Source organism: Lagenorhynchus albirostris, chromosome 3, assembly GCF_949774975.1.
Source record: "Lagenorhynchus albirostris chromosome 3, mLagAlb1.1, whole genome shotgun sequence".
Taxonomy (NCBI): Eukaryota; Metazoa; Chordata; class Mammalia; order Artiodactyla; family Delphinidae; genus Lagenorhynchus; species Lagenorhynchus albirostris.
In genome coordinates, this window is record NC_083097.1 from 108,986,902 (window position 1) to 109,014,497 (window position 27,596).

General features: G+C 38.2%; 1 protein-coding gene across 1 annotated transcript in view; it reads right to left on the bottom strand.

Moving 5' to 3' along the window:
- MEIKIN (meiotic kinetochore factor) overlaps positions 1 to 27,596 on the bottom strand; it is a 115,465-nt gene that overhangs the window by 36,849 nt on the left and 51,020 nt on the right. Inside the window, exons 10-11 of the mRNA XM_060146342.1 lie at positions 17,389 to 17,469; positions 6,824 to 6,943 (exon numbers count right to left, since the gene is read on the bottom strand). Of these exons, the coding sequence (XP_060002325.1) occupies positions 6,824 to 6,943; positions 17,389 to 17,469 (201 nt within the window). The remainder of the gene's footprint in view (positions 1 to 6,823; positions 6,944 to 17,388; positions 17,470 to 27,596) is intronic.

The window sequence follows — 27,596 nt, forward strand, 5'->3', positions numbered from 1 at the left end:
ATCTCTGGAAATTTTTCAGATATTTGGGTAATAGAACACTTCTAAAAGCCCATGGATCAAAGAATAAATAAATAGGGAAAGTGGAAAGTATTTGAAGTGCATGAAAATGAAAACACAGCATGTCAAAACTTGTGGGTTCTGCTAACGTAGTAGTTGAAGGAATTGTGTAGCATTAAAACCTATATTAGAAAAGAGGAAAGGTCTCATATCAATGACCTCAGCTTCCACCTTAAGAGTGAAAAAAGAAGAGCTAATTAAACCCAAAGTAAGCAGACTTAAGAAAATATCAGAGCAGAAACCAGATTGTTCAGGGAAAAAAAAAAAGAGAGAAAACGCAAATTATCAATATCAGGAATGAGAAAGATTACATTACTACAGATGCCAATATATTAAAGAATAATAAGAGATTATAAATATTTGACAATAAATGAATAAGTTTATAGAAAATGGACAAATTCCTTGAAATATACAAACTACCAAAGTTCACTCAAGAAGAAAGAGATAAGTTGAATAGCCCTAAAGAGGTTGTAACTATAGTTTATTTCCTTCCAACACAGAAAATTCCAGGCCTAGATGGCTTCAATAGTGAATTTCACCCAACATTTAAGGCAAAAATAATACTATCTCTTTTCCAGAAAATCGAAGAGGAATACTTCCTGATTTGTTCTATGAGGTTATCATTACTCTGATACCAAAACAAGACATACACATCAAAAGAAAATAAAAGTACAGACCCTCATGAACAATGATGCAAAAATTTCAGCAAATCAAATCCAAAAATATATAAAAAGAAAAATACACCACAACCAAGTAGGGTTTATCCTAGGATGCAGAGTTGATTTAACATAATGTCAATCAATATATCATATTCAATTCACAATAATCATCAATTCACCATATTAACAAACTGAAAAAGAAAAACCCTATGATCACCTTAGACGACACAAGAAGTACCTTTGGAATAAAAAAAAATTTTTTTTTTAAATAAAAGAGGTACCTTTGGCAAAAATCCAACATCCATTCCTGATAAACTCTCTCAAGCATATTAGGAATAGAAGGAAACTTCCTCAACCTAAGAAAAACCTACAGATAATATCATACTTAATAGTGAACTACTGCAAGGATGTCTGCTCTCCCTACTGCTCTCTCTCAACATTGTACAGGAGGATGGACCAATGCAATTATGCAAGAAAAAAAAGGTATCCATATTGGAAAGGAAGAAGTAAAACTGTTTTTATTCACAGATGACATAATCGCCTATGGTCTAATGGAACCTTTAGGGGAAGAAACTACTAGAGCTAATAATTAAGACTAGCAAGTTTACAGTACCTTTGTTATGAACTGAGGGTTTGTGTCCCTACAAAATTCATATGTTGAAGTCATAATCCTCAATGAGACTGTATTTGGAGATAGGGTCTATGAGAGGGTGATATGAGTTCATAAGGGTGAGGCCCAAATCTGAGAGGTCTGGTGCCCTCATAAGAAAAGGAAGAAACACCAGAGCCCTCTCTTTCTTTGTGCAGAGAGAAAAGACCATGTGAAGTCATAGCAAGATGGTGGCCATCTACAAGTGAGGAAAAGAGCCCTATCAGGAACTGAATAGGCCAGCACTTTGGTCTTGGACTTCCTGGCCTCCAGAACTGGGAAAAAATAAACTTCTGTTGTTTAATCCCCCCCAGTCTATGGTGTTTTGTTATGGCAGCCCAAGAAGACTAATATAATAATCAAATACAAAAAAATGTGTATTTCTATATGCTAGCAATGAATAGTGAGAAATTGAAATTAATAGCATCAAAAATATGAAATATTGAAATTAGGTGAGAAATAATAACATCAGGTGGGAATAATGACCTGTACAGTAAAAATTACAAAATATTTTGGAGAAATATTGAAAAACACCTAAATAAATGGACAGATACACCTTTTTCTTAAGATGGGAAACTCAATCTTGTTATGATGTCAATTACCCTCAAATTAATCTACAGATTCAATGCAATCTTAATCAAAATCCCGTCAGGGTTTTGTTTTTTTCTTTTTTTGTAGAAATTGACAAGCTGATCCTAAAATTCATATAGAAATGCAAAGGACCTAGAACAGCCAAAACAACTGAAAAAGAATAACAAAGTTAGAGGGGTAATACTATCTGATTTCAAGAATTACTATAGTGCCACATTATTCAATGCTGCATGGTACTGGCATAAAGGTAAACAAGTAGATGAATGGAACAATATAGAGAATCCAGACACAAACCCATACATATATAGGGATAACTGTTTTTCAGCAAAGATGCAAAGGCAATACAGTGAAGAAAGGATAGCATTTCCACAAATGGTGCTAGAATAACTGAATGTCAATATGCAAAAAAATGAACTTGAATCCATACCTTACATCATATAATAAAATTAATTCAGGGCTTCCCTGGTGGTGCAGTGGTTGAGAATCTGCCTGCCAATGCAGGGGACACGGGTTTGAGCCCTGGTCTGGGAAGATCCCACATGCCACGGAACAACTAGGCCCGTGAGCCACAACTACTGAGCCTGCGCATCTGGAGCTTGTGCTCCACAACAAGAGAGGCCGCGACAGTGAGAGGCCCGTGCACTGCGATGAAGAGTGGCCCCCACTCACCGCAACTAGAGAAAGCCCTCGCACAGAAACGAAGACCCAACACAGTCAAAAATAAATAGCATTCCCTTTAAAAAAAATTAATTCATAGGCATAAGTGTAAAACTTTAAACTATAAAACTTCTAGAAGAAAACATAGAAGATCGGACTTCCCTGGTGGCGCAGTAGTTAAGAATCTGCCTGCCAATGCAGGGGACACGGGTTTGATCCCTGGTCTGGGAAGATCCCACATGCCGAGGAGCAACTGGGCCTGTGCGCCACAGCTACTGAGCCTGCGCTCTAGAGCCCGCAAGCCACAACTACTGAGCATGCATGCCACAACTACTGAAGCCCACGTGCCTAGAGCCCATACTCCACAACAAGAGAAGCCACCACAGTGAGAAGCCTGTGCACTGCAACGAAGAGTAGCCCCCACTCGCCGCAACTAGAGAAAGCCTGCATGTAGCAATGAAGACCCGATGCAGCCAAAAATAAATAAATAAATTTATTTATTTAAAAAAAAAAGAAAACATAGAATATCTTTGTGACCTTGGGTTAGGCAAAGATTTCTTAGATATGACAACAAAGGCACACCTCATTAAAAACTGACAAGTTGGACTTTGTTGAAGTTAAAAATTTATATTCTTCAAATGACACTGTTTCACAAGCAACTACATGTTTCAAACACTGCTAGTGGAAATGTAAAATATGGTATAACCACTTTGGAAAACAGCTTGGCAATTTCCACTCTTAGATATCTACCCAAGAGGAAAGAAAATATACATCCATGCTGTAAAAGAAAGTATATTCTGATACTTGTTAAAACAATAAGGAAGACTTTATTCAAAACTATTGTAATAGGGGTACTGCAATAGCAGAGAGAGATTGGGTCCAACTCCAAATACAGCAAAGACAGCTGGGGATTTATAGCCAATGAAGAGAGTGAAGTCATCAGAGGATGGAAAACTGCTATGAGGAGACATCAAGGGTACAGGGATTCTTGCTAAACTGATCTGTGATACTATGATTTACGATAGGAAATATATATTTGATCTTTGCCCGCATTTCTGGTATAGAGCTCCTAAAATCCTTGGAATTTTCTAAGTGATGAGAGCAATGAGGTATCTTTTGTTACATTAATAAAGTGACTTTTGAACTGCACTTAAGGATAAGGGACTTCCCTGATGGTGCAGTGGTTAAGAATCCGCCTGCCAATGCAGGGGACACGGGTTTGAGCCCTGTCCGGGAAGATCCCACATGCCGTTGAGTAACTAAGCCTGTGTGCCACAACTACTGAGCCTGCGCTCTAGAGCCTGCGAGCCACAACTACTGAGCCCACGTGCCACAACTACTGAAGCCCGCGGACCTAGAGCCCGTGCTCTGCAACAAGAGAAGCCACCACAATGAGAAGCCCACGCACCGCAACGAAGAGTAGCCCCCGCTCACCACAACTAGAGAAAGCCTGCGTGCAGCAACAAAGACCCAACATAGCCAAAAAATAAATAAATAAGTTAATTAATTAAAAAAAAAAAGATGGGGCTGGTTGCCAGGGAAACCAGCTATGTGATTACAGGGTTGGAAATTTCAGGCCCACACCATAACCTCTCCTCATAAGGGAAGAGAGAGAAGCTAGAGGTTGAATGAATCACCAATGACCATTGATTTAATCAACCATGCCTGTGTAATGAAGCCTCCATAAAACTCCAAAAGTATAAGGTTCAAACAGCTTCTGGGTTGGTGAGATTCGGGGAGAATGGCATTCCAAGAAAAAGCATGGAAGCTCTGCACCCTTTCCTCATACCTTGCCCTATGCATGTCTTCTATCTGGCTGTCCCTTAATTATATCCTTTTATAATAAACCAGTAATTTAGTAAGTAAAATGTTTTTCTGAGTTCTGTGAGCTGCTCTAAAAAATTAATCAAACCCAAGGAGAGGGTTGTGAGAACCTCTGATTTATAGCCAGTAAGTCAGAAGTAAATGTAGCAACCTGGACTTGTGACTGGAGTCTGAAGTCCAAGAACGGGGTCATAGGAACCTCCAATTTGTAGCCAGTCTGTCAGAAACATAGATAAAAACCTGGGCTTGCAATTGGTGTCTGAAGTGGAAGGTGTTCCTGTGGGACGGAGTCCTTTATCTGCGGAATCTGATGCTATCTCTGGGTAGATAGTGTCAGAATTGGGTTGAAATCTATGATACCCAGCTGGTGCCTGGAGCATCGCTTGTTGGAAGTGTGGGGAAACCCTCCTCATTGCACACTCGTTGAAATTGGGTCCAGGAACCGAATTAGACTTAATAGGCCAGGCTGCTAAAGGCAGCTAGGGTGATCAGGTATCGGGGTGGGGGACTCTCTCTAAACTGACATAGCAAAATTCTTGCTAAAAATGTATTCAAGGATGGATGCGGAAGCCCAAGGTCAAGGCCAAGTTGAGAAGAGGGCTCAGAGTAGCCTAACTCAAGTTTGATCAAGGAGAGATTCTTTGTCAATACAAATACTTGTACACAAATGTTCCCAGCAGCTAAACAATCTGAATGTCCATAAATAGGTGAACGGTTAAATTATGGTATACCATGCAATGGAATACTACTTAGCAATAAAAAGGAACAAACTATTGATACACTCAACAACATGGCTGAATCTCATAATTATGCTGAGTAAAAGAAGCCAGACCAAAAAACTCTCTCTCTCTCTCTCTCTCTCTCTTTTCCCCCCTCCTCCTCCCTTCCCCCTCCCCCTCCCACCCCCCTCTCTCTCTCTCCTCCAAAATCCAATCTATAATGACAGTAACTAGGTCAGTAGTTTCTTAGGGAGCAGAGGGTGGGGCAGGAAGAAAGAAATTATAAAATGGTAGGCGGAAATTTTGGTGATGGATATTTTCACTATCTTGATTGTGGTGGTTGTTTCAAAGGTGCTTACATACGTAAAAACTTCTAAATTGCATACTTTAAATATGTGCAGTTTATTGCATGTCAATTATATTATACCTCAATAAAGAATGTTTTTTTTAAAAAGCAATAGTTCTGGGCTTCCCTGGTGGCGCAGTGGTTGAGAGTCCGCCTGCCGATGCAAGGGACACAGGTTCGTGTCCCGGTCCGGGAAGATCCCACGTGCCGCGGAGCGGCTGGGCCCGTGAGCCATGGCCGCTGAGCCTGCGCGTCCGGAGCCTGTGCTCCGCAACGGGAGAGGCCACAACAGTGAGAGGCCCACGTACCGCAAAAAAAAAAAAAAAAAAAAAAAAAGCAATAGTTCTCAGTTTCAACTGGGATCTCAACAATGGGCTATAATCTTGGTTTCCCTAATTCTTCCATTCCCCCAAACTCCTATTTCAAACTATTTTTACTATCCTTAAGCCTCTTACTCTATATTCTTTCTTTCTCTTACTCTCTTTCTCTGAAGATTATCCCTCAAGATGCCTCTAGTCTCAGACTTTTACAATCTGCTCTCCACCCCTGGAGCCAAAATAAACTTTATACAAGAACATTTGATATATCCTGTTTACAATCCCTTACCAGCCCCCCCTCAAGAAAAAATCCAAATTCCTTAACATGGATTATAAGACACTCTTTGATACTGGCCCCTGTTGATCTCTACAATCTCATCTCCAGCTTTCTCCTCACCACCTGCATCCCCGCCTTCACTCCAGGGTCACAGTGAAAAGATCTAGCTGCAATGAACCACTGCCCATCCCTAAGTTCTGCCTCTTAATTTCTTTTTCTCTCTGCCTCTTTCTTGTCTTATTCTTTACCTCTGTCTCTCTTGTCTGCCCTCTCTCCCCTTCCTTCTGTCTCTTTCTCTCTCCCTCTCTCTCTTCTGTTCTTCTCTCTTTTTCTGGTCATCCTCTTTCTTTACTCCCACCCCACACCCCATGGCCCTTAGAGTTATGAGTTTTATTCGTGGATCATAGTACTTCCATATATTCATTCTAACACAACTAGGTTGATGTCCACAATTTATATGCACAGACAAAAACTGAGTTTTGGATTCAAGTAGGATAATACTATTTCCTCTAGTTGTTTAATATCCCTAGGTCCTGATGATGCAAAGTGTTTTGGCTGTGGCAGCCTAATATCCTTTATTTGGAATTATATCTGATAGCTGACTCCACATGTAGATGATGTTAGCCTCAACGGAGTTACAGATCTCTTAAAGTATCTCAGATACAAAGTATCCAATATAACAGTAATTATTTCTTTTAGTAAGTGAAGGAAAATTTGAAAATACTACCTCATTTGAAGAATTTTCTTGCAAAGTTGACACAGGAACAATTTCATTTGAATTAACATAATTGCTGACATTTGGAAACAGTTCTTCAAAAGATGTTTTTTGCACTGAGGACAAATCAATCTATAAAAGAATATATTACTCTTTTGTAGAAGCTCAGTGTGGCAAAAACAATATTTTTAATTAAAGGAAAGTTGAACTATTCTCTCAATAGAATGATTTTCTTGTGAACTTGACATATGAATAATTTTATCTGAATTAATATAATTGCTGATATTTAGAAATACTTCTTCAAAAGATGCATGTTTAACTGGGAACAAGTGAATCTATAAAGAAGAATACAAGGCTCTTTAGCTTTAAAATTATTTTTTAAATAGGAATTTTCATTTGCTAAAGTACAATTTAATTTTTATATATTAAGTACCTACTAAATGAAATTCACATACCCAGCAACTACACCTCATGGAATAATTTCTCCTGCTCTTCCCTTAACTGTCAGCCTTCCCCAGTGTTCTACCCTTGCCTTCTTTTTGCCTACCAATTGTACACTAGAGATTTTTAAATCTCTATCTCTTTCCTGAGCACCATAACCATATCATTATCAGGTAACTTAAATCACCACATATTTCTACAACAAATTCAAAATATTTAAAACCAAAGTCATGATCCATACTCTTTAGTTTGGGATTCCAAGAAGCTTTGTCATGTTGACTATCCAGATCAGACTAGGTCTGGCCTGAACCTAGGCTACACCACATGTAGGTGTGCCCAAAATGAATTATCAACTGCGCTGGGTAGGGAGTGGGGGGCATCTGCCTTTGCCTAGCTCCTCTTCCTTGTAGGAGGACAGAACAACTTCAGGCCTATCAATGTGTATCTTGAAACAGTGTTAGGAAGGTCACATTAAAGTGAGGCCCTAGAAAATGAAAATCTCCAGAAGTCCTTGAGTCAACTGGCCTCCTTTCAGTGTAGTCAGCCAAGGAATGACAGCTTGGAATTGAGGGGAATCTATATGCCTCATTTGGTGTAGAAGAACCAAAGGGCAATTAGTTTCAGATTCATTTGGTAACAAAATGTAAACCTTAAAATGTTAAGCCATTAAGTGTTCTCAAAAGTATTTTTATTTATTAAAAGACACTGGTATTTACCTACAGAATGGGAGAAAATATTTGAAAATCCTTTATCTGATAAGGGTCTAGTATCTAGAACATAAAAAGAACACTTACAACTCAACAATAAGAAGACAAATAACCTAACTTTTAAATGAGCAAAGGATCTGAGTAGACATTTCTCCAAAGAAGATATACAAAGGGCCAATAAGCTCCATTACAAAATCACAATGAGATACAACTTCACACCCCAAAAGATGGATGATAGTAAGTGTTGGTAAGAATATAGACAAATCAGAACACTCATACACTGCTGCTGGGAATGTAAAACTATTCAACCACTTTGGAAAACAGTCTATCAACTCTATCTAATGACCCACCATAGAGTTACCTTATAACCCTTCAATTTTACTTCTAGGTATACACTCAAGAGAAATGAAAACATATATCCACACAAAAGCTTGTACCTGGATGTTTATGGCAGCTTTATTCATAATAGTCCAAAGGCAGAAATAACCCAAATGGCCATGAACACAATAAAATATTGTTTGGCCATGAAAAGGAAAGAAGTACTGATACCTTGAAAACATTATGCTAAGTAAAATAAGTTAGTCACAAAAGACTACATATTATATGATTTTATTCATATAAAATGTCCAGGAAATCTACTGAGATGGAAAGCGGATTAGTGGTTGCTTGGGGCCAGATAGTGGAATGGAGGAATAAGGGGATAATAGTAATGGTTAAAGGGTACAGGGTTTGTTTTTAAGGTGATAAAAATGTTCTAAAATTGACTGGGGTGATAATGGCACATATTTGTGAATATACTAAAAAACGCTGAAATTTATACTCTAAATAGGTGAACTGTACCTCAATAAAGCTGTTTTTAAAAGTCCACCACAAAAAAAGTATTAAACATACAGTTACCATGTAACCAATTAATTCTTTTTCCACTTATAGGTATATACCCAAGAAAACTGAAAACATATATCCATACAAAGACTTGTACACGAACACTCACAGCACTATTATTCATCCAAATGCCCATAAACTGATGAATTAGAAAATAAAATGTGGTATATCCTTATAATGGGATATTATTCAGCCATAAATAAGGAACAAGGTACTGATAAATGCTGTAACATGGATGAATCTTGAAAATATTATAAGTGAAAGCAGCTAGACACAAAAAGGCCACATACTGTATGATACAATTTATATGAAATGGCCACTTATTAATAAGCAAACCTAAAAACACAGAAAGTAGATTAGTAATTCCAGGAGCTGAAGGGTGAGATGGGGGGAATGGTAAGTGACTGCTAAGGGGGTGATGAAAAATGTTCCTAAAAATGTTCCTGAATGTTCCTAAATTAGGGGTCAACGGCTGCACAACCTTCTGAGTATACTAAAAGTCACTGAATTCACACTTTAGCAAGGTGAATTTTATAAAATGTGAATTAGAGCTTAATTTTAAAAAGATGTTGGTATTTACAAAATAGTCAAAAGATTAGTTTTGCAGGGGAAAAAACTCATTTTTAAACACTTATTTCTCATATATACATTTTAACCCAAAATATAAAATGAATAAAAAATGAAAGTCATTTTTGGAAAAAGTATTAATCTTTAGAACACTGGAAAGATTATGAGCAGAGTGCTCACAGAAATCTTTTCCCCATCTTGAAAAAGTGATCTTTGGTTAACTCTCCAACTCTGTTCCACTAGGATAAAGGTAAGAATGTCAACTGTATTACTAGGTAACGTTGCTTAGGGTAAAAATGGTATCTGATTGAGAAATTGCATCTGGACTGGGAGGAACTATATGCACACTATAAGTAAATAAACACTAGAAAAGGCACCATATTTTGGGCTTTCCGGACTCTTGTAATTAGGCATATTCCTTGTGGGGACCCTGGAAGCTGCGCCTATGTGTTATTACAAAAGATACTGGATCTCATCTCCTTGTATCTGAGCTGTCCCCAGACTGCTATATAAGCTACTACATGGACTTCTGTGAGGACTGCTCCTGCTGAAGAGGAACATCTGCTCCTGCTCTACTGTATACCTGCTGTATACCTAAACAGCTGTATACCTGCTGTTTAGTTGAACCTAAGAAGAACCCTGGCTGGATAAGAGCTAAATTATAGATTCTTAGAAGAAAACACAGGGAGAAACCTTCATGACACTGCATTTAATAATGAATTCTTGGATATGACACAAAAGCAAAGGCAACAACAACAACAAAAGATAAACTGGACTACATAAAAATTTAACACTTTTGTGCATCAAAGGACACTATCAACAGAATGAAAAGGTAACCCACAAAATGGGAGAAAATATTTGCAAACCATATATCTGATAAGGGGTTAATATCTAGAATATATAAAGAACTCCTATAACTGAACAACAAAAAAATAAACAACCTGATTTTTTAAATGTGCGAAGAACTTGAAAAGACACTCCTCAAAAGAAGATATAAAAATGGTTAATAAGCATATGAAAAGATGCTCAACATCACTGGCCATTAGGGAAACACAAATCAAAACCACAAGGAGAGAGAGGAGCTTCAAGATGGTGGAGGAGTAAGACGTGGAGATCACGTTCCTCCCCACAAATACATCAGAAATACATCTACATGTGGAACAACTCCTACAGAACACCTACTGAATGCTGGCAGAAGAACTTAGACCTCCCAAAAGGCAAGAAACTCCCCACGTACCTGGTCTGAGCTGTGTGTATGACAGGCTCTTGGTGCTCCAGCCAGGCATCAGGGCTGTGCCTCTGAGGTGGGAGAGCCAAGTTCAGGACACTGGTCCACAAGAGACCGCCCAGCTCCACATAATATCAAATGGTGAAAATCTCCCAGAGATCTCCATCTCAACGCCAAGACCCAGCTCCATTCAATGACAAGCAAGCTACAGTGCTCGACACCCTATGCCAAGCAACTAGCAGGACAGGAACACACCCCCACCCATTAGCAGAGAGGCTGCCTAAAATCATCATAAGGCCACAGACACCCCAAAACACACCACCAGACGTGGACCTGTGCACCACAAAGACAAGATCCAGCCTCATCCACCAGAACACAGGCACTAGACCCCTCAACCAGGAAGCTTACACAACCCACTGAACCAACCTTAACCACTGGGGGGCAGAAACCAAAAACAATGGGAACTACGAACATGCAGCCTGCGAAAATGAGACCCCAAACACAGTAAGTTAAGCAAAATGAGAAGAGAGAGAAACACACTGCAGATGAAGGAGCAAGGTAAAAACACACCAGACCTAACAAATGAAGAGGAAATAGGCAGTCTACCTGAAAAAGAATTCAGAATAATGATAGTAAAGATGATCCAAACTCTCGGAAACAGAATGGAGAAAATAGAAGAAACGTTTAACAAGGACCAAGAAAAACTAAAGAGGAAACAAGCAACGATTAACATCACAAAAAGTGATATTAAAACTACTCTAGAAGGGATCAATAGCAGAATAACTGAGGCAGAAGAACGGATAAGTGACCTGGAAGGTAAAGTAGTGGAAATAGCTACTGCAGAGCAGAATAAAGAAAAAAGAATGAAAAGAATTGAGGACAGTCTCAGAGACTTCTGGGACAACATTAAATGCACCAACATTCGAATTATAGGGGTCCCAGAAGAAGAATAGAAAAAGAAACGGACTGGGAAAATATGTGAAGAGATTATAGTTGAAAACTTCACTAATATGAGCAAGGAAATAGTTAATCAAGTCCAGGAAGCACAGAGAGTCCCATACAGGATAAATCCAAGGAGAAACATGCCAGGACAAATATTAATCAAACTGTCAAAAATTAAATACAAAGAAAACATATTAAAAGCAGCAAGGGAAAAACAACAAATAATGCGCGAGGGAATCCCCATAAGGTTAACAGCTGATCTTTCAGCAGAAACTCTGCAAGCCAGTAGGGAGTGGCAGGACATATATAAAGTGATGAAGGGGAAAAACCTACAACATAGATTACTCTACCCAGCAAGGATCTCATTCAGATTTGATGGACAAATCAAAACCTTTACAGACAAGCAAAAGCTAAGAGAATTCAGCACCACCAAACCAGCTTTACTACAAATGCTAAAGGAACTTCTCTAGGCAGGAAACACAAGAGAAGAAAAACACCTACAATAACAAACCCAAAACAATTTAGAAAATGGTAATAGGACCATACATATTGATAACTACCTTAAATGTAAATGGATTAAAGACTCCAACCAAAAGACACAGACTGGCTGAATGGATACAAAAACAAGACACGAATATATGCTGTCTACAAGAGACCCACTTCAGACCTAGGGACACATATAGAGTGAAAGTGAGGGGAGGGAAAAAGGTATTCCATGCAAATGGAAATCAAAAGAAATCTGGAGTAGCAATTCTCATATCAGACAAAATAGACTTTAAAATCAAGACTATTACAAGAGACAAAGAAGGACACTACATAACGATGAAGGGATCAATCCAAGAAGAAGATATAACAATAGTAAATATTTATGCACCCAATATAGGAGCACCTCAATAAATAAGGCAATTACTAACAGCCATAAAAGGAGAACTCGACAGTAACATAATCATAGTAGGGGACTTTAACACCCCACTTTCACCAATGGACAGATCATCCAAAATGAAAACAAATAAGGAAACACAAGCTTTAAATGATACATTAAACAAGATGGACTTAATTGATATTTATAGGACATTCCATCCAAAAACAACAGAATACACATTTTTCTCAAGTGCTCATGGAACATTCTCCAGGATAGATCATATCTTGGGTCACAAATCAAGCCCTGGTAAATTTAAGAAAATTGAAATCATATCAAGTATCTTTTCCAACCACAACGCTATGAGACTAGATATCAACTACAGGAAAAATCTGTAAAAAATACAAACACATGGAAGCTAAACAATACACTACTTAATAACCAAGATATCACTGAAGAAATCAAAGAGGAAATCAAAAAATACCTAGAAACAAATGACAAGGAAAACACAAGACCCAAAACCTATGCGATGCCACAAAAGCAGTTCTAAGAGGGACGTTTAGAGCAATACAATCCTACTTTAACAAACAGGAAACATCTTAAATAAACAACCTAACCTTACACCTAAAGCAATTAGAGAAAGAAGAACAAAAAAACCCCAAAGTTAGCAGAAGGAAAGAAATCATAAAGATCAGATCAGAAATAAATGAAAAAGAAATGAAGGAAACAATAGCAAAGATCAATAAAACTAAAAGCTGATTCTTTGAGAAGATAAACAAAATTGATAAATCATTAGCCAGTCTCATCCAGAAAAAAAGGGAGAAGGTTCAAATCAATAGAATTAGAAATGAAAAAGGAGAAGTAACAACTGAGACTGCAGAAATACAAAGTGTCATGAGAGATTACTACAAGCAACTATATGCCAATAAAATGGAAAATCTGGAAGAAATGGACAAGTTCTTAGAAATGCACAACCTTTCAAGACTGAACCAGGAAGAAAGAGAAAATATGAACAGACCAATCACAAGCACTGAAAGTGAAACTGTGATTAAAAATCTTTCAACAGACAAGAGCTCAGGACTAGATGGCTTCACAGGCGAATTCTATCAATCATTTAGAGAAGAGCTAACACCTATCCTTATGAAACTCTTCCAAAATATAGCAGAGGGAGGAACACTCCCAAACTCATTCTACGAGGCCACCATCACCCTGATACCAAAACCAGACAAAGATGTCACAAAGAAAGAAAACTATAGGCCAATATCACTGATGAACATAGATGCAAAAATCCTGAACAAAATACAAGCAAACAGAATCCAACAGCACATTAAAAGGATCATACACCATGATCAAGTGGGGTTTATCCCACGACTGCAAGGATTCTTCAATATACACAAATCAATCAATGTGATACAACATATTAACAAATTGAAGGAGAAAAACCATATGATCATCTCAATAGATGCAGAGAAAGCTTTCGACAAACTTCAATACCCATTTATGATAAAAACCCTCCAGAAACTAGGCATAGAGGGAACTTACCTCAACATAATAAAGGCCATATATGACAAACCCACAGCCAATGTCATCCTCAATGGTGCAAAACTGAAACCATTTCCACTAAGATCAGGCACAAGACAAGGTTGCCCACTCTCACCACTCTTATTCAACATAGTTTTGGAAGTTTTAGCCACAGCAATCAGAGAAGAAAAAGAAATAAAAGGAATCCAAATCGGAAAAGAAGAAGTAAAGCTGTCACCGTTTGCAGATGACATGATACTATACATAAAGAATCCTCAAGATGCTACCAGAAAACTACTAGAGCTAATCAATGAACTTCGTAAAGTAGCAGGATACAAAATTAAATGCACAGAAATCTCTGGCATTCCTATACACTAGTGACGAAAAATCTGAAAGAGAAATTAAGGAAACACTCCCATTTACCATTGCAACAAAAAGAATCAAATACCTAGGAATAAACCTACCTAAGGAGACAAAAGACCTGTATGCAGAAAATTATAAGACACTGATGGAAGAAATTAAAGATGATACAGACAGATGGAGAGATATACCATTTTCTTGGATTGGAAGAATCAACATTGTGAAAATGACTATACTACCCAAAGCAATCTACAGATTCAGTGCAATCCCTATCAAACTACCAATGGCATTTTTCACAGAACTAGAACAAAAAATGGCACAATTTGTATGGAAACACAAAAGAGTCCAAATAGCCAAAGCAATCTTGAGAAAGAAAAACAGGAACTGGAGGAATCAAGCTCCCTGACTTCAGACTATACTACAAAGCTACAGTAATCAAGACAGTATGGTACTAGCACAAAAACAGAAATATAGATCAATGGAACAGGATAGAAAGCCCAGAGACAAACCCACGCACATATGGTCACCTTACCTTCGATAAAGAAGGCAAGAATATACAGTGGAGAAAACACAGACTCTTCAATAAGTGGCGCTAGGAAAACTGGACAGCTACATGTAAAAGAATGAAATTAGAACACTTCCTAACACCACACACAAAAATAAACTCCAAATGGATTAAAGACCTAAATGTAAGGCCAGACACTATCAAACTCTGAGAGGAAAACACAGGCAGAACACTCTATGACATAAATCACAGCAAGATCCTTTTTGACCCACCTCTTATGTAAATGGAAATAAAACCAAAAATAAACAAATGGGACCTAATGAAACTTAAAAGCTTTTGCACAGAAAAGGAAACCATAAAGAAGACGAAAAGACAACCGTCAGAATGGGAGAAAATATTTGCAAATGAAGCAACTGACAAAGGATTAATCTCCAAAATTTACAAGCAGCTCATGCAGCTCAATAACAAAAAAACAAACAACCCAATCCAAAAATGGGCAGAAGACCTATATAGACATTTCTCCAAAGAAGATACACAGATTGCCAACAAACACATAAAAGAATGCTCAACTTCATTTATCATTAGAGAAATGAAAATCAAAACTACAATGAGATATCATCTCACACCGGTCAGAATGGCCATCACAAAAAATCTACAAACAATAAATGTTGGAGAGGGTGTGGAGAAAAGGGACTTGCACTGTTGATGGGAATGTAAATTGATACAGCCACTATGGAGAACATTATGGAGGTTCCTTAAAAAACTAAAAATAGCACTACCATACAACCCAGTAATCCCACTACTGGGCATATACCCTGAGGAAACCATAACTCAAAAAGAGTCATGTACCACAATGGTCACTGTTGCTCTATTTACAATAGCCAGGACATGGAAGCAACCTAAGTGTCCATCATCAGATAAATGGATAAAGAAGATGTGGCACATATATACAATGGACCTTACTCAGCCATAAAAAGTAATGAAATTGAGTTATTTGGAGTGAGGTGGATGGACCTAGAGTCTGCCATACAGAGTGAAGTCAGAAAGAGAAAAACAAATACTGTATGCTAACACATATATATGGAATCTAAAAAAAAAAAAAAAAAGGTCATGAAGAACCTAGGGGAAAGATGGGAATAAAGATGCAGACCTACTAGAGAACGGACTTGAGGATATGGGGAAGGGGAAGGGGAAACTGGCAGAAAGTGAGAGAGTGGCATGGACATATATACACTACCAAATGTAAAACCGATAGCTAGTGGGAAGCAGCCGCATAGCACAGGGAGATCAGCTCGGTGCTTTGTGACCACCTAGAGGGGGGTGGGCAGGAGGGAGATGCAAGAGGGAAGAGATACGGGAATGTGTGTATATGTATGGCTGATTCACTTTGTTGTAGAGCAGAGGCTAGCACACCATTGTAAAGCAATTATACTCCAATAAAGGTGTTAAAAAAAACCCACAAGGAGATACGATCTCACATCTATTATTTTAAAAAAAACGCAGAAAGTAACAAGTGTTAGCAAGGATGTAGAGAAATTGGAACATTTGTAAATTGTGGTGCGAATGTAAAATAGTGCAACTGACATGGAAAACAGTATGGTGGCTCCTCAAAAATATACCCAAAAGAATTGAAAGCAGGGTCACAAAGAGATATTTTTACACCCATTTTCATAGCAGCATTATTCACAATAGCCAAAAGATGGAAGCAACCAAATGCCCATAGACAGAAGAATGGATAAACAAAATGTGGTATATTCACACAATGTAATATTATTTAGCCTTTAAAAAGGAAGTATATCCTGACACATGCTACAACATAGATAAACCTTGAAGACATTATGCTAAGTGAAATAAGTCAGTCACAAAAAAGACAAATACTGTATGATTCCATTTATATGAAGTACCTAGAACAATCAGATTCATAGAGACAGAGAGCAGAATGGTGGTAACAAGGGACTGGGGGAGGGAAGAATGGGGAGTTACTGTTTAATGGGTATGAAATTTCAGTTTGGCAAGATGAAAAATTTCTCAGTATGGTTGGTGGTGATGGTTGCACAACAACGTGAAAGTACTTGAACTGCACATTTAAAAATGGTTAAAATGGGGCTTCCCTGGTGGCACAGTGGTTGAGAGTCTGCCTAACGATGCAGGGCACACGGGTTCGTGCCCCGGTCCAGGAAGATCCCACATGCCGTGGAGCGGCTGGGCCCGTGAGCCGTGGCAGCTGAGCCTGCGCGTCCGGAGCCCATGCTCCGCAACGGGAGAGGTCACAACAGTGAGAGGCCCGCGTACCACAAAAAAAAAAATTAAAAAATGGTTAAAATGGTAAATTTTATGTTATATATATTTTGCCACAATAAAAAAAATTTTTTTAAAGAAGACAGAAATCTTTCTTTCATGTATACCAGTATATAGAGTACTTCCAGTGAAAGTATGTTTATGCAATAGAAATTAGACATTATTGTCTATGTGCGATATTCCCCTGGTCTAAGAGAAATAGAATAATCGGAAGAACAGGGAGCCAGAAAATAGATACTACAAGTGCCAAATGCTAATAACACTTACCATTAAACTAGCTGTTTGTGAAGACGGAGTACTTGTTAACAGGCCTCTGCTTTTCTTATCAGAAGTACTGGAATGTGTGTTCTATCAGTATTTTGTGAAATAGGGAATTGAATAGCAGAAAGAAATAAAATACCTTAATACAGTACAAACAAAATTTTAATAGTATACTAGATCATATGTCATAGTAATAAAATTTTAATATGCTAATTAAATTTTAAAACACTAGACAAGAAACTAAAGAATTTTTTGGCTTGAGCTAGGTCAAACAACCTCCAAGAGAACTCTATGTGGTAAAAATGATATATCTCTTTGAACAGGTGTCATTACATGCTGCCAAGCCTGGAACCCAAATTCATAAAACCTGAACATCACAGGGAAGTTGTGTTAGGTTTCTTTTTTCTTTTTCGTCTTTTCTTTCTTGAACTCTTTCTTTCTGGCTTAAAATCTCTTAAACTAGTTGTTCAAGACATAATCTGGAATATTTATTAGGAAGATTTTATCAAAAAAATTATAAGTAAATTTACCTAGTACACTAAATATGTTAGTTCTCTAATTTATTACCTATATGATCTTTTAATTTGTTCATCTGAACAATAGGGATTATTCTACCCTAGGAATTGCCATGCAAAGGTTACAAATAATACATGCTGTTCCACTGCAAGGAGTGCAGTTAGCTGATACTGCCCAGCTGCAACACCTTTAGAATCTGCTTCAGCTTTCAGGTTGAGGCCATCATCTTCTAGGGCAAGCCTCAGCCAACATCTAAGCATAGCAGCCCAACATAATATTCCTATAATGGACAATCTTTGCTCCAGACCTCCCCACTGGGAGAGCCTTTGTCAGATCTGCATTGAAGACTGAGGCTATTCCAGCCCAATCTTCCTTCCTCCCTGCTTTCCTTTCTCAGGTATTACCCCCTCCAATATGCCATTTGAACGCTTTTTTTTTTTTTTTTTTTTTTTTGCGGTACGCGGGCCTCTCACTGTTGTGGCCTCTCCTGTTGCGGAGCACAGGCTCCGGATACGCAGGCTCAGCGGCCATGGCTCACGGGCCCAGCCGCTCCGCGGCATGTGGGATCTTCCCGGACCAGGGCACGAACCCGTGTCCCCTGCATCGTTAGGCGGACTCTCAACCACTGTGCCACCAGGGAAGCCCTGAACTCTTAATTCTGCCGGAATAATCTCTTCCCAGTGGTCTCAAGTGACACAATTGTCAACAGTCAATCCATTTAAAAAACATCTGCCTGGGGCTTCCCTGGTGACGCAGTGGTCGAGAGTCCGCCTGCCGATGCAGGGGACATGGGTTCGTGCCCTGGTCCGGGAAGATCCCACATGCCGTGGAGCGGCTGGGCCCGTGAGCCATGGCCGCTGAGCCTGCGTGTCCGGAGCCTGTGCTCCGCAACGGGAGAGGCCACAACAGTGAGAGGCCCGCGTACTGCAAAAAAAAAAAAAAAAAAAAAAATCTGCCTTTATATAGCTGTAAGTACATAGATTCTCCGCATTTTTTCCTAGATTTGCTAAGACATTAATGCATACCTAAATTTTCCTAATAAGTACATTTTCTTTTTATAGTCTTTTCAAGAATTAGTTAATAAAAGGCCAGTGCTTACCAACGCAGGTTTGAGGGGCTGAGGCAACAGAACTTTAGCAACTGATCTACCTGCACTGCTTTCTACAACAGACCTCTGGTGAGATGATGGAACCTTGATATTTAGGTGATGAGAGCTTAATGTTGTTTGAGAACTTGTATCTCTAGGTTCAGGATCTTTATCAGGCTGAAAGAAATTCAGAATCATAAAACACATTTTACAATGCTATAAAAACATTTGTATCATCTCTCAGATGTCCTATTTTTATTGTTTTATATATATTTGTGTTATAATTGTTATAATTAAAATGGGATCTATATTTCTATCTATAATTCCCTCAACTTGAAAGAAAGTTTTAAACTTAAAAAGCTTTTTTTTAAAAAGTAAGGTTTTTAATATATTTAAGGAAAAAAAATCTGTTGAAAGACAAAATAGTCTGAAATATACTCAGCTCAAAAAATTGTCCTACCACATTTAAGGTAACATCTCCCAAATAGTGTTTTTGAAAAGAAAAATGACAATAAGATCTATTTATTTGTCACTATTTAAAACTAAATTTTAGAGAAAACATTAAATATATTTATATAAATATCTTTATTACGCAATAATCTTCATTTAAAAAACAAAAAGTCCTTTCTAAGACATCAGGAAGCTGCAATTATAAGAAAGTGTATTGCGAGCTTCCCTGGTGGCGCAGTGGTTGAGAGTCCACCTGCCGATGCAGGGGACACGGGTTCGTGTCCCGGTCCGGGAAGATCCCACATGGCCGTGGAGCGGCTGGGCCCGTGAGCCATGGCCGATGAGCCTGCGCGTCCGGAGCCTGTGCTCTGCAACGGGAGAGGCCACAACAGTGAGAGGCCCGCGTACCGCCAAAAAACAAAAACAAAAACAACCAAACAAACAAAAAAAGAAAGTGTATTGCTTTACCAACTAGTCCCTGCACTGAAAACTGTTCAGTGACTGCTTGTCCTAAGTTATGTGACTTGTCTTATGCTTTCAAGATGTGTTTATAATAATATTCAGGGACTTCCCTGGTGGTTAAGAATCCACCTGCCAATGCAGGGGACATGGGTTCGAGCCCTGGTCCGGGAAGATCCCACATGCTGTGGAGCAGCTAAGCCCATGCGCTACAACTACTGAGCCTGTGCTCTAGAGCCCACGAGCCACAACTACTGAGTCCGTGTGCCACAACTACTGAAGCCCACATGCCTAGAGCCCATGCTACGCAACAAAGACAAGCCACCGCAATGAGAAGCCCGTGCACTGCAACAAAGAGTAGCCCCTGCTTGCTGCAACTAGAGAAAGCCCGTGCGCGGCAACGAAGACCCAACACAGCCAAAAATAAATAAATTAATTAATTAAAATAAATAAATAAAGTAGAATAATATTCAAAGTTTAAATATATTCAACATAACTGAGGAGAATGCAATTTGAGAATGACAAGATTTTGAGTTGAGGGTAAGGGGATAAAGAGGATGATAAAGAAAGAGGAGGGGAGGGAAGTAGAAGAGGTATAAGGTATTGATATAGTCCAAGCAAAGGAAAGAACAAAGGTATGGAGCAAAGAGTGAGGTACTGTCAACTATTAACTCCTTTCTTTCACTGAAAATTTCACACCTTGCATACAGCCTTTTCTCTCACTCCTGTCATCATTCTCAGCAATTTCATCATCCAAGGGAATAACCCAGCCAACCAACTGGTCTCTAAGTTGCTCGATCTCTGCATTTCCAATACCTTTTCCCCTCATGGCATTTCTTTCACTCTATGATCAAACTTAGCCCTTGCCATCAACAGAAACTACAGAATCAATCAATTCAAATAGCTTCCTATATTTGTCCGACCCCTGCACAATTATCTTCAGGAAATAAACTTCCCTGTCATTGAAATCTCCAATTTACTGATCCTACAATGTTATCTCATCCATGATCTTTCTCCTGTCTTATTCCTTCCTTATCTACCACCAACCATCATTATAACTACTTTCTTATCGCTTTCTCCTCCTATCACAGATGCCTGACAAATTCCCAGCCTGATGAACCCTAACATCAATATCCACTGTACCACCAGTGCAATTAAGTGTTGGAGAAAATTATACAATGTGGCATACCAACAGCACCACAAACTCAAAAGGAGTAGCCACAAATTGGCACCTCTTCTACACTTCTCTAGCTTCTCATGACTATTTCAAAATCACCCAATTTTCCTTAAACCTCTAGCCTCCTTCCTTCTACCATCTGCAACTGACATCTTTGGCTCACCCTTCCCTGCAACAATAAAAGACATCAAACAGCATCCAACTACTCACTCGAGACTCGTAATTTTGGGGGCCCAGTGCAAAATAAAATTGTGGGGCCCCAATGTTTAAAAGCTATTTAAAATGTCAAGATGGTGAAAACAGAGCATTAAATGAACCATGGGGTCCTTCTAAGCACAATACCCGCCCTGCTACCACTATATCTACAAGTATATCACAAGAGAAATCTCCCTCCTCTTTTAAATGCCAGTTCTTCCACTGGTATTCTGGATCTCATCCTTCCTCATATTTTCAAGGACTTCTCTCCTCCATATAATAGTATAGGGAAGCTTTTTGTTTTTATTTTTTAAAATAGCTTTATTGAGATATAAATCACCATAAAATTCACCCATTTAAAGAGTAAAATTTAATGGTTTTTAATACATTCACAGGGTTGTGCAATCATCACCACAGCCTATTTTAGAACATTTTTGTCCCCACTGAAAGAAACCCCATAACCATTAGCAGTCAATCTCCATTCCATCCCCATCAGCCCTAAGTAACTACTAATCTATGGCTGTCTTTATATATTTGCCTATCCTGGACACTTCTTATAAATGAGGTCATATAATATGTGGCCTTTTGTGACTGGCTTATTTCACAGTGCATAGTTTTTTCAAGGTTCATCCAAGTTGTAGCATGTATCAGTGCTTCATTGGTTTTTATTGCCAAATAATATTCTATTGTATGGATATACCACATTTTATTTACCCATTCATCAGGAGATGGACACTGGTGTTGTTTCCACTTTTTGCCTGTTGTGAATAAATGCTGTCAAGAACATTCATGAATAAGTTTTTGTAAGGATGTATGCTTTTATTTCTCCTGGGTATAAACCTAAGAGTAGAACTGCTGAGTCCTACGGTAACTCCACGTTTAAAATTTTGAAGAACTGCCAAATTGTTTTACAAATCAGCTGTACTATTTTACTTTCACCCCACCATGTTTGAAGGTTCTCATTTCTCCACATCATCACCAACATTTATTATTGTCTGTCTTGTTTTTCTTTTTTTGGCCGTGCTGTGCAGCTTGCAGAATTGTAATTCCCCGACCAGGGAATGAACCCGGGCCACAGCAGTGAAAGTGCCGAGTCCTAACCACTGGACCACCATGGAATTCCGTTATCTGTCTTTTTGATTATAGTCATCCTAGTGGATATGAAGTCATACCTCATTGTGGTTTTGATTTGCATTTCCCGAATGACTAAGGATATTGAGCATCTTTCATGTACTTATTGGCCATCTGTATATCTTCTTCAAAATAATATAAGGAAGTTCTCATAAACCAGCATCCCAGAAATGGTAAAGCTATAGTCAGGAAGAGAAACTTAGGAACACAGCTTTTGAGAAGGGGCAGAACATGCAAGAGCATAAGAAATGCCATTTAATGTAACATGTGACACACAAATTATAAGATGCTTGATTTGTATAGAAAGGTGTGCGTGTGTGTGGTTGTGTGTGTGTGTGTGTGTGTGTGAGAGAGAGAGAGAGAGAGAGAGGATGGAGTATGAAACTGAGACAGCATGCATGGAAACAGGAAAGGGAAATGTAACCAGGAGGAAGCAAAGAAGCATGGAAAAGAAAACATAGAAGTATGTGGAAGATTTTTCATTGCTTTAGGTTAAAAAAGTGAAATTCAGGTCAACTTCAACTAGATTTCTATGTCACAGGGAGCTCCAGTTGCCTACTGAGTTACATTCACTATTCCCTCTTCTTTCCTTCTATTATTCCCATTAGCCCTCAAAAATGGTCCCACATATCCCATCTTTAAAACAAAACAGAATAAATTTCCTCTGACCCTGTTCTTTTCCCCATTTCCCATCAGAGTTAATCTCTATAGATAATCATTACTTCCTTACTTTATTTTTTTCTTTTTTTCCCACCTTTATTGAGGAATAATTGACAAATATAATAATATATATATTTAAAGCATACAAGTGATAATTTGATATACATATACATTGTGGAATGATTACCAAGATCAAGGTAATTAACATATCCATCACCTCACATAGTTAACATTAGTGGAGTGTGCATTGTGAGAAAGCTTAAAATATATTTTCAGCAACTTTTAAAATATACAATACCATATTATTAACTATTGTCACCATGCTAATGTCAGACCCTCAGAACTTATTTTTCTTACAACTGAAAGTCTGTACTGTTTAACCTACATCTCACCATTTCCTCATCCCCCAGACCTTGGCAACCACTGTTCTATTCTCTGTAATGAAATTGGCTTTCCCCCCCGCACATATAAGCAATACCATACAGTATTTATCTTTCTCTGGTTTATTTCACCTAGCATAATGCCCTACGGGTTCATACAGATTGTCACAAATGGAAAGATTTCCTTCTTTTTATGGCTGAATAATATGCCATTTTCTACATCTATATCACATTTTCTTTATCCATTCATCCAGTGAAGGACATTTAGGTTGTTTCCATATCTCGTTATTGTGAATAATGCTGCAATGAACATGGGAGTGCAGATAACTCCTCAAGATACTTATTTCACTTCCTTTGGATACATACCTGGGAGTGAGATTGCTGGATTACATGGTAGTTCTATATTTAATTTTTTGAGGAACTGCTATATGGTTGTCTATAATGGTTATACCAATTTACATTCCCGCCAACAGTGTATAAATGTTCCCTTTTCTCCACATCGTTGCCAACATTTGTTAGCTTTGGCTTTTTGATAATAGCCATCCTAACAGGTTCAAGGTGATATCTCAATGTAGTTTGATTTGCATTTCCCTTATGATTAGTGATATTGAGCACATTTTCATGTACCTATCGACCACCTGTATATGCTCTTTGGGAAAATGTCTATTCAGGTACTTTGTCCATTTAAAAATTGAATTATTTGCTTTTTGCCCTTGAGTTATATAGGTTCTTTATATATTTTGGATATTAACCCCATAGAAGATATGTGATTTGCAAATATTTTCACTCGTTCTGTAGGTTACCTTCTATATTTACTAACTGTTCCTCTTCTATGCAGAAGTTCTTTAGTTTGATGTAGTCCCACTTGTTTATTTTAGCTTTTGTTGTGTGTTCTGGTGCCTTATCAAAGAAATCATTGCCAAGACCCATGTCAAGCTTTTTCCCTATGTTTTCTTCTTCGAGTTTTTAGGGTTTCAGGTCTTATATGTAAGTCTTGAATCCATTTCGAGTTAATTTCTGTGACTAATGTAAGATGGGGTTCCAGTTTCATTCCTTTGCATGTGGATATCCAGTTTCCCTATTACCATTTATTGAAGAGACTATCCTTTCCCCATTTTATGTTCTTGGCACCCTTGTCAAAAATCAATTGGCTAGGGCTTCCCTGGTGGCGCAGTGGTTGAGAGTCCACCTGCCGATGCAGGGGACACGGGTTCGTGCCCCGGTCCGGGAGGATCCCACATGCTGCGGAGCGGCTGGGCTCATGGGCCAGGGGCGCTGAGCCTGCGTGTCCGGAGCCTGTGTTCCGCAACGGGAGAAGCCACAGCAGTGATAGGCCCGCATACCGCAAAAAAAAAAAAAAAAAAAAATCAATTGGCTATACGTGCATAGGTTTATGTGTGTGCTCTCTACTGGTCTATGTGCCTCTTTTTATGCCAGCACCATACTGTTTTCATTTCTATAGTTTTGTAATATAAATTGAAAACAAGAAATGTGATGTCTCCAGCTTTTTTCTTTCTTAAGATTGCTTTAGGTATTTCAGTTCTATTGTGGTTTGATACAAATTTTAGAATAGTTTTTCTATTTCTGTGAAAAATGCCATTGGAATTTTGATAGGGATTGCACTGAATCTGTTGATCACTTTGGATAGTATGGACATTTTCACAACACTAATTCTTCCAATCCAAGAATACGGGATATTTTTCCATTTATTTCTGTCTTCTTCAATTACTTTCATCAATGTCTTACAGTTTTCAGTGTACAGGTCTTTTACTTGCTTGGTTAAATTTATCTCTAAGTATTTTATTGTTTTTGATGCTACTGTAAATGGGATTTTAAAAGGAAAAACCTGTTTTACCTCTTATGAGTCTTTCTCCTGTGAGTCTACTTTACTACTCACACAAAACCCGCACGGTCTGGTCACCAAATGTGTGTGGGGGTTTCTCCAGAACAAGCAATTTTCTACAACACCAGCTAGGCAGCCTACAGTTCAACTCAGTACTAACACTATCTTTCTGGGGATAGTGTCAAATCCCACAGGTTAAGGGCTCAGTCTCACAAGACTGTTCCCATCCTACTTCAGATGACAATTGTGAGTAGTAGGTTACCCACAACTTCTGTCTGATTTGGATACAAATCAGAGGTTCCCATCACCCCCACCTCAGGTTTGATTAATTTGCTAGGGCAGCTTACAGAACTGAGGGAAACACTTACTTACATTTACCAATTTATTAAAGAATATATACGAACAGCCAGATAAAAAAACACATAAGGTGAGGTCTGGGAGAGTTCCAAGTGCAGGAGCTTCTGTGCTCAACCTGGCAGCTCTCCGTACCCTCTACTATTGGGACTTTTATGAGGTTTCCTCACATAGTCATGATCAATTATTAACTTCATTTCCAGCCCCTCACCCCTCTCTGGAGAAGGGGAGGCTGTGGGCTGAAAATTCCAAGCTTCTAATCATGGCTTCATCTTTCTGGTGACCAGTTCCTATACTAGAGCCATCCAGAAGCCCATCCAGAGTTGCTTCATTAAAACAAAATATCCACTAGTACTCTTATCACTTAGGAGTTTACAAGGTTGTAGGAGTCCTGTGTCAGGGATGAGGTCAAAGACCACATATTAAAACAAAGAGATGCTCCTAGCATTCTTACACTTAGGAAATTATAAGGGTTTAGGAGTTCTGTGCCAGAAACTGGGGGCAGAGACCAGTATATATATTTTTTCTATTATCTCACAGGATTGCCCTCTAATTTCTCTTTCAGATAGTTTTTTGTTAGTGTATAGAAATGAAACCGATTTTTGTATGTTGATTTTGTATCCTACAATTTTATTGAATTTGTTTATTAGTTCTAAAGGTTTTTGGTGGAGTCTTTATGGTTTTCAATATAGGATCAAGTCATCTGTAAACAGAGATAATTTCACTTCTTCCTTTCTTAATTGGATGCCTTTTATTTCTTTTTCTTGCCTAATTGCTCTGGCTAGGACTTCCAATACTATGTTGAATAGTACAGTAGAAGTGGCAAGAGTGGGGATCCTTTTCTTATTCTTGATCTTAGAGGAAGGGCTTTGAACTTTTCACCACTGACTATGATGTTAGCTATGCGCTTGTCATATATGGCCTTTATTATGATGAGGTACATTCCTTCTATACCTAATTTAATGAGAGTTTTCATCATGAAACGATGTTGAATTTTGTCAAATGCTTCTTCAACATCTATTGAAATGATCATATGGTTTTTACCCTTCATTCTGTTAATGTGGTGTATCACATGAATTTATTTCCCTATGTTGAACCATCCTTGAGTCCCAGGGATAAATCTCACTTGATAATGGTATGTGGTCCTTTTAATGTGTCCTTAAATTTGGTTTGATGGCATTTTGGTGAGGATTTTTACATCTATGTTCAGTGGGGATAGTGGCCTGTAATTTTCTTTCAATGCCCTGATCTGAATTTAGTAACCGTGGTAATGCTGGCCTCAGAAATGAGTTTGGAAGTGTTCCTCTTCAACTTTTTGGAAGAGTTTGAGAAAGACTCATATTAATTCTTTAAACGTTTGGTAGAATGCATCAGTGAAGCTAGCTGGTTCCTTTTATTTGCTGGGAAATTTTTAATTACTGATTTAATCTCCTTGGTCATTATTGGTCTGTTCAGATTCCCTATTACTTTGTGATTCAGTCTTGGTAAGTTGTACATTTCTAGGAATTTATCCATATCTTCTAAGTTATCAAATTTGTTGATATATAATTATTCATAGAAGTCTGTTATGACCCTCTGCATTTCTGTGGTATCAGTTGTAATGCCTCCTCTTTCATTTATAATTTATTAATTTGAGTCATCTCTCTTTTTTTCTTAGTCTAGATAGAAGTTTCTCAATTGTTTATCTTTTAATGAAACCAACTCTTAGTTTAGTTAATCATTTTTATTGTCTCTCTAGTTTCTAGACCATTTCTTTCTGCTCTAATATTTTAATTTTCTTCCTTCTGCTAACTTTGGACTTAGTTTGTTCTTCTTTTTCTAGTTCCCTGAAGTATAAGATTAGGCTGTTACTTGAGGTCTTAATTTTTTCTTAATGTAGGTGTTTAACACTATAAACTTCTCTTGTAAGGCTGCTTTTGATGTATTCCATAAGTTTTGGTATGTTGTGTTTCCATTTTCATT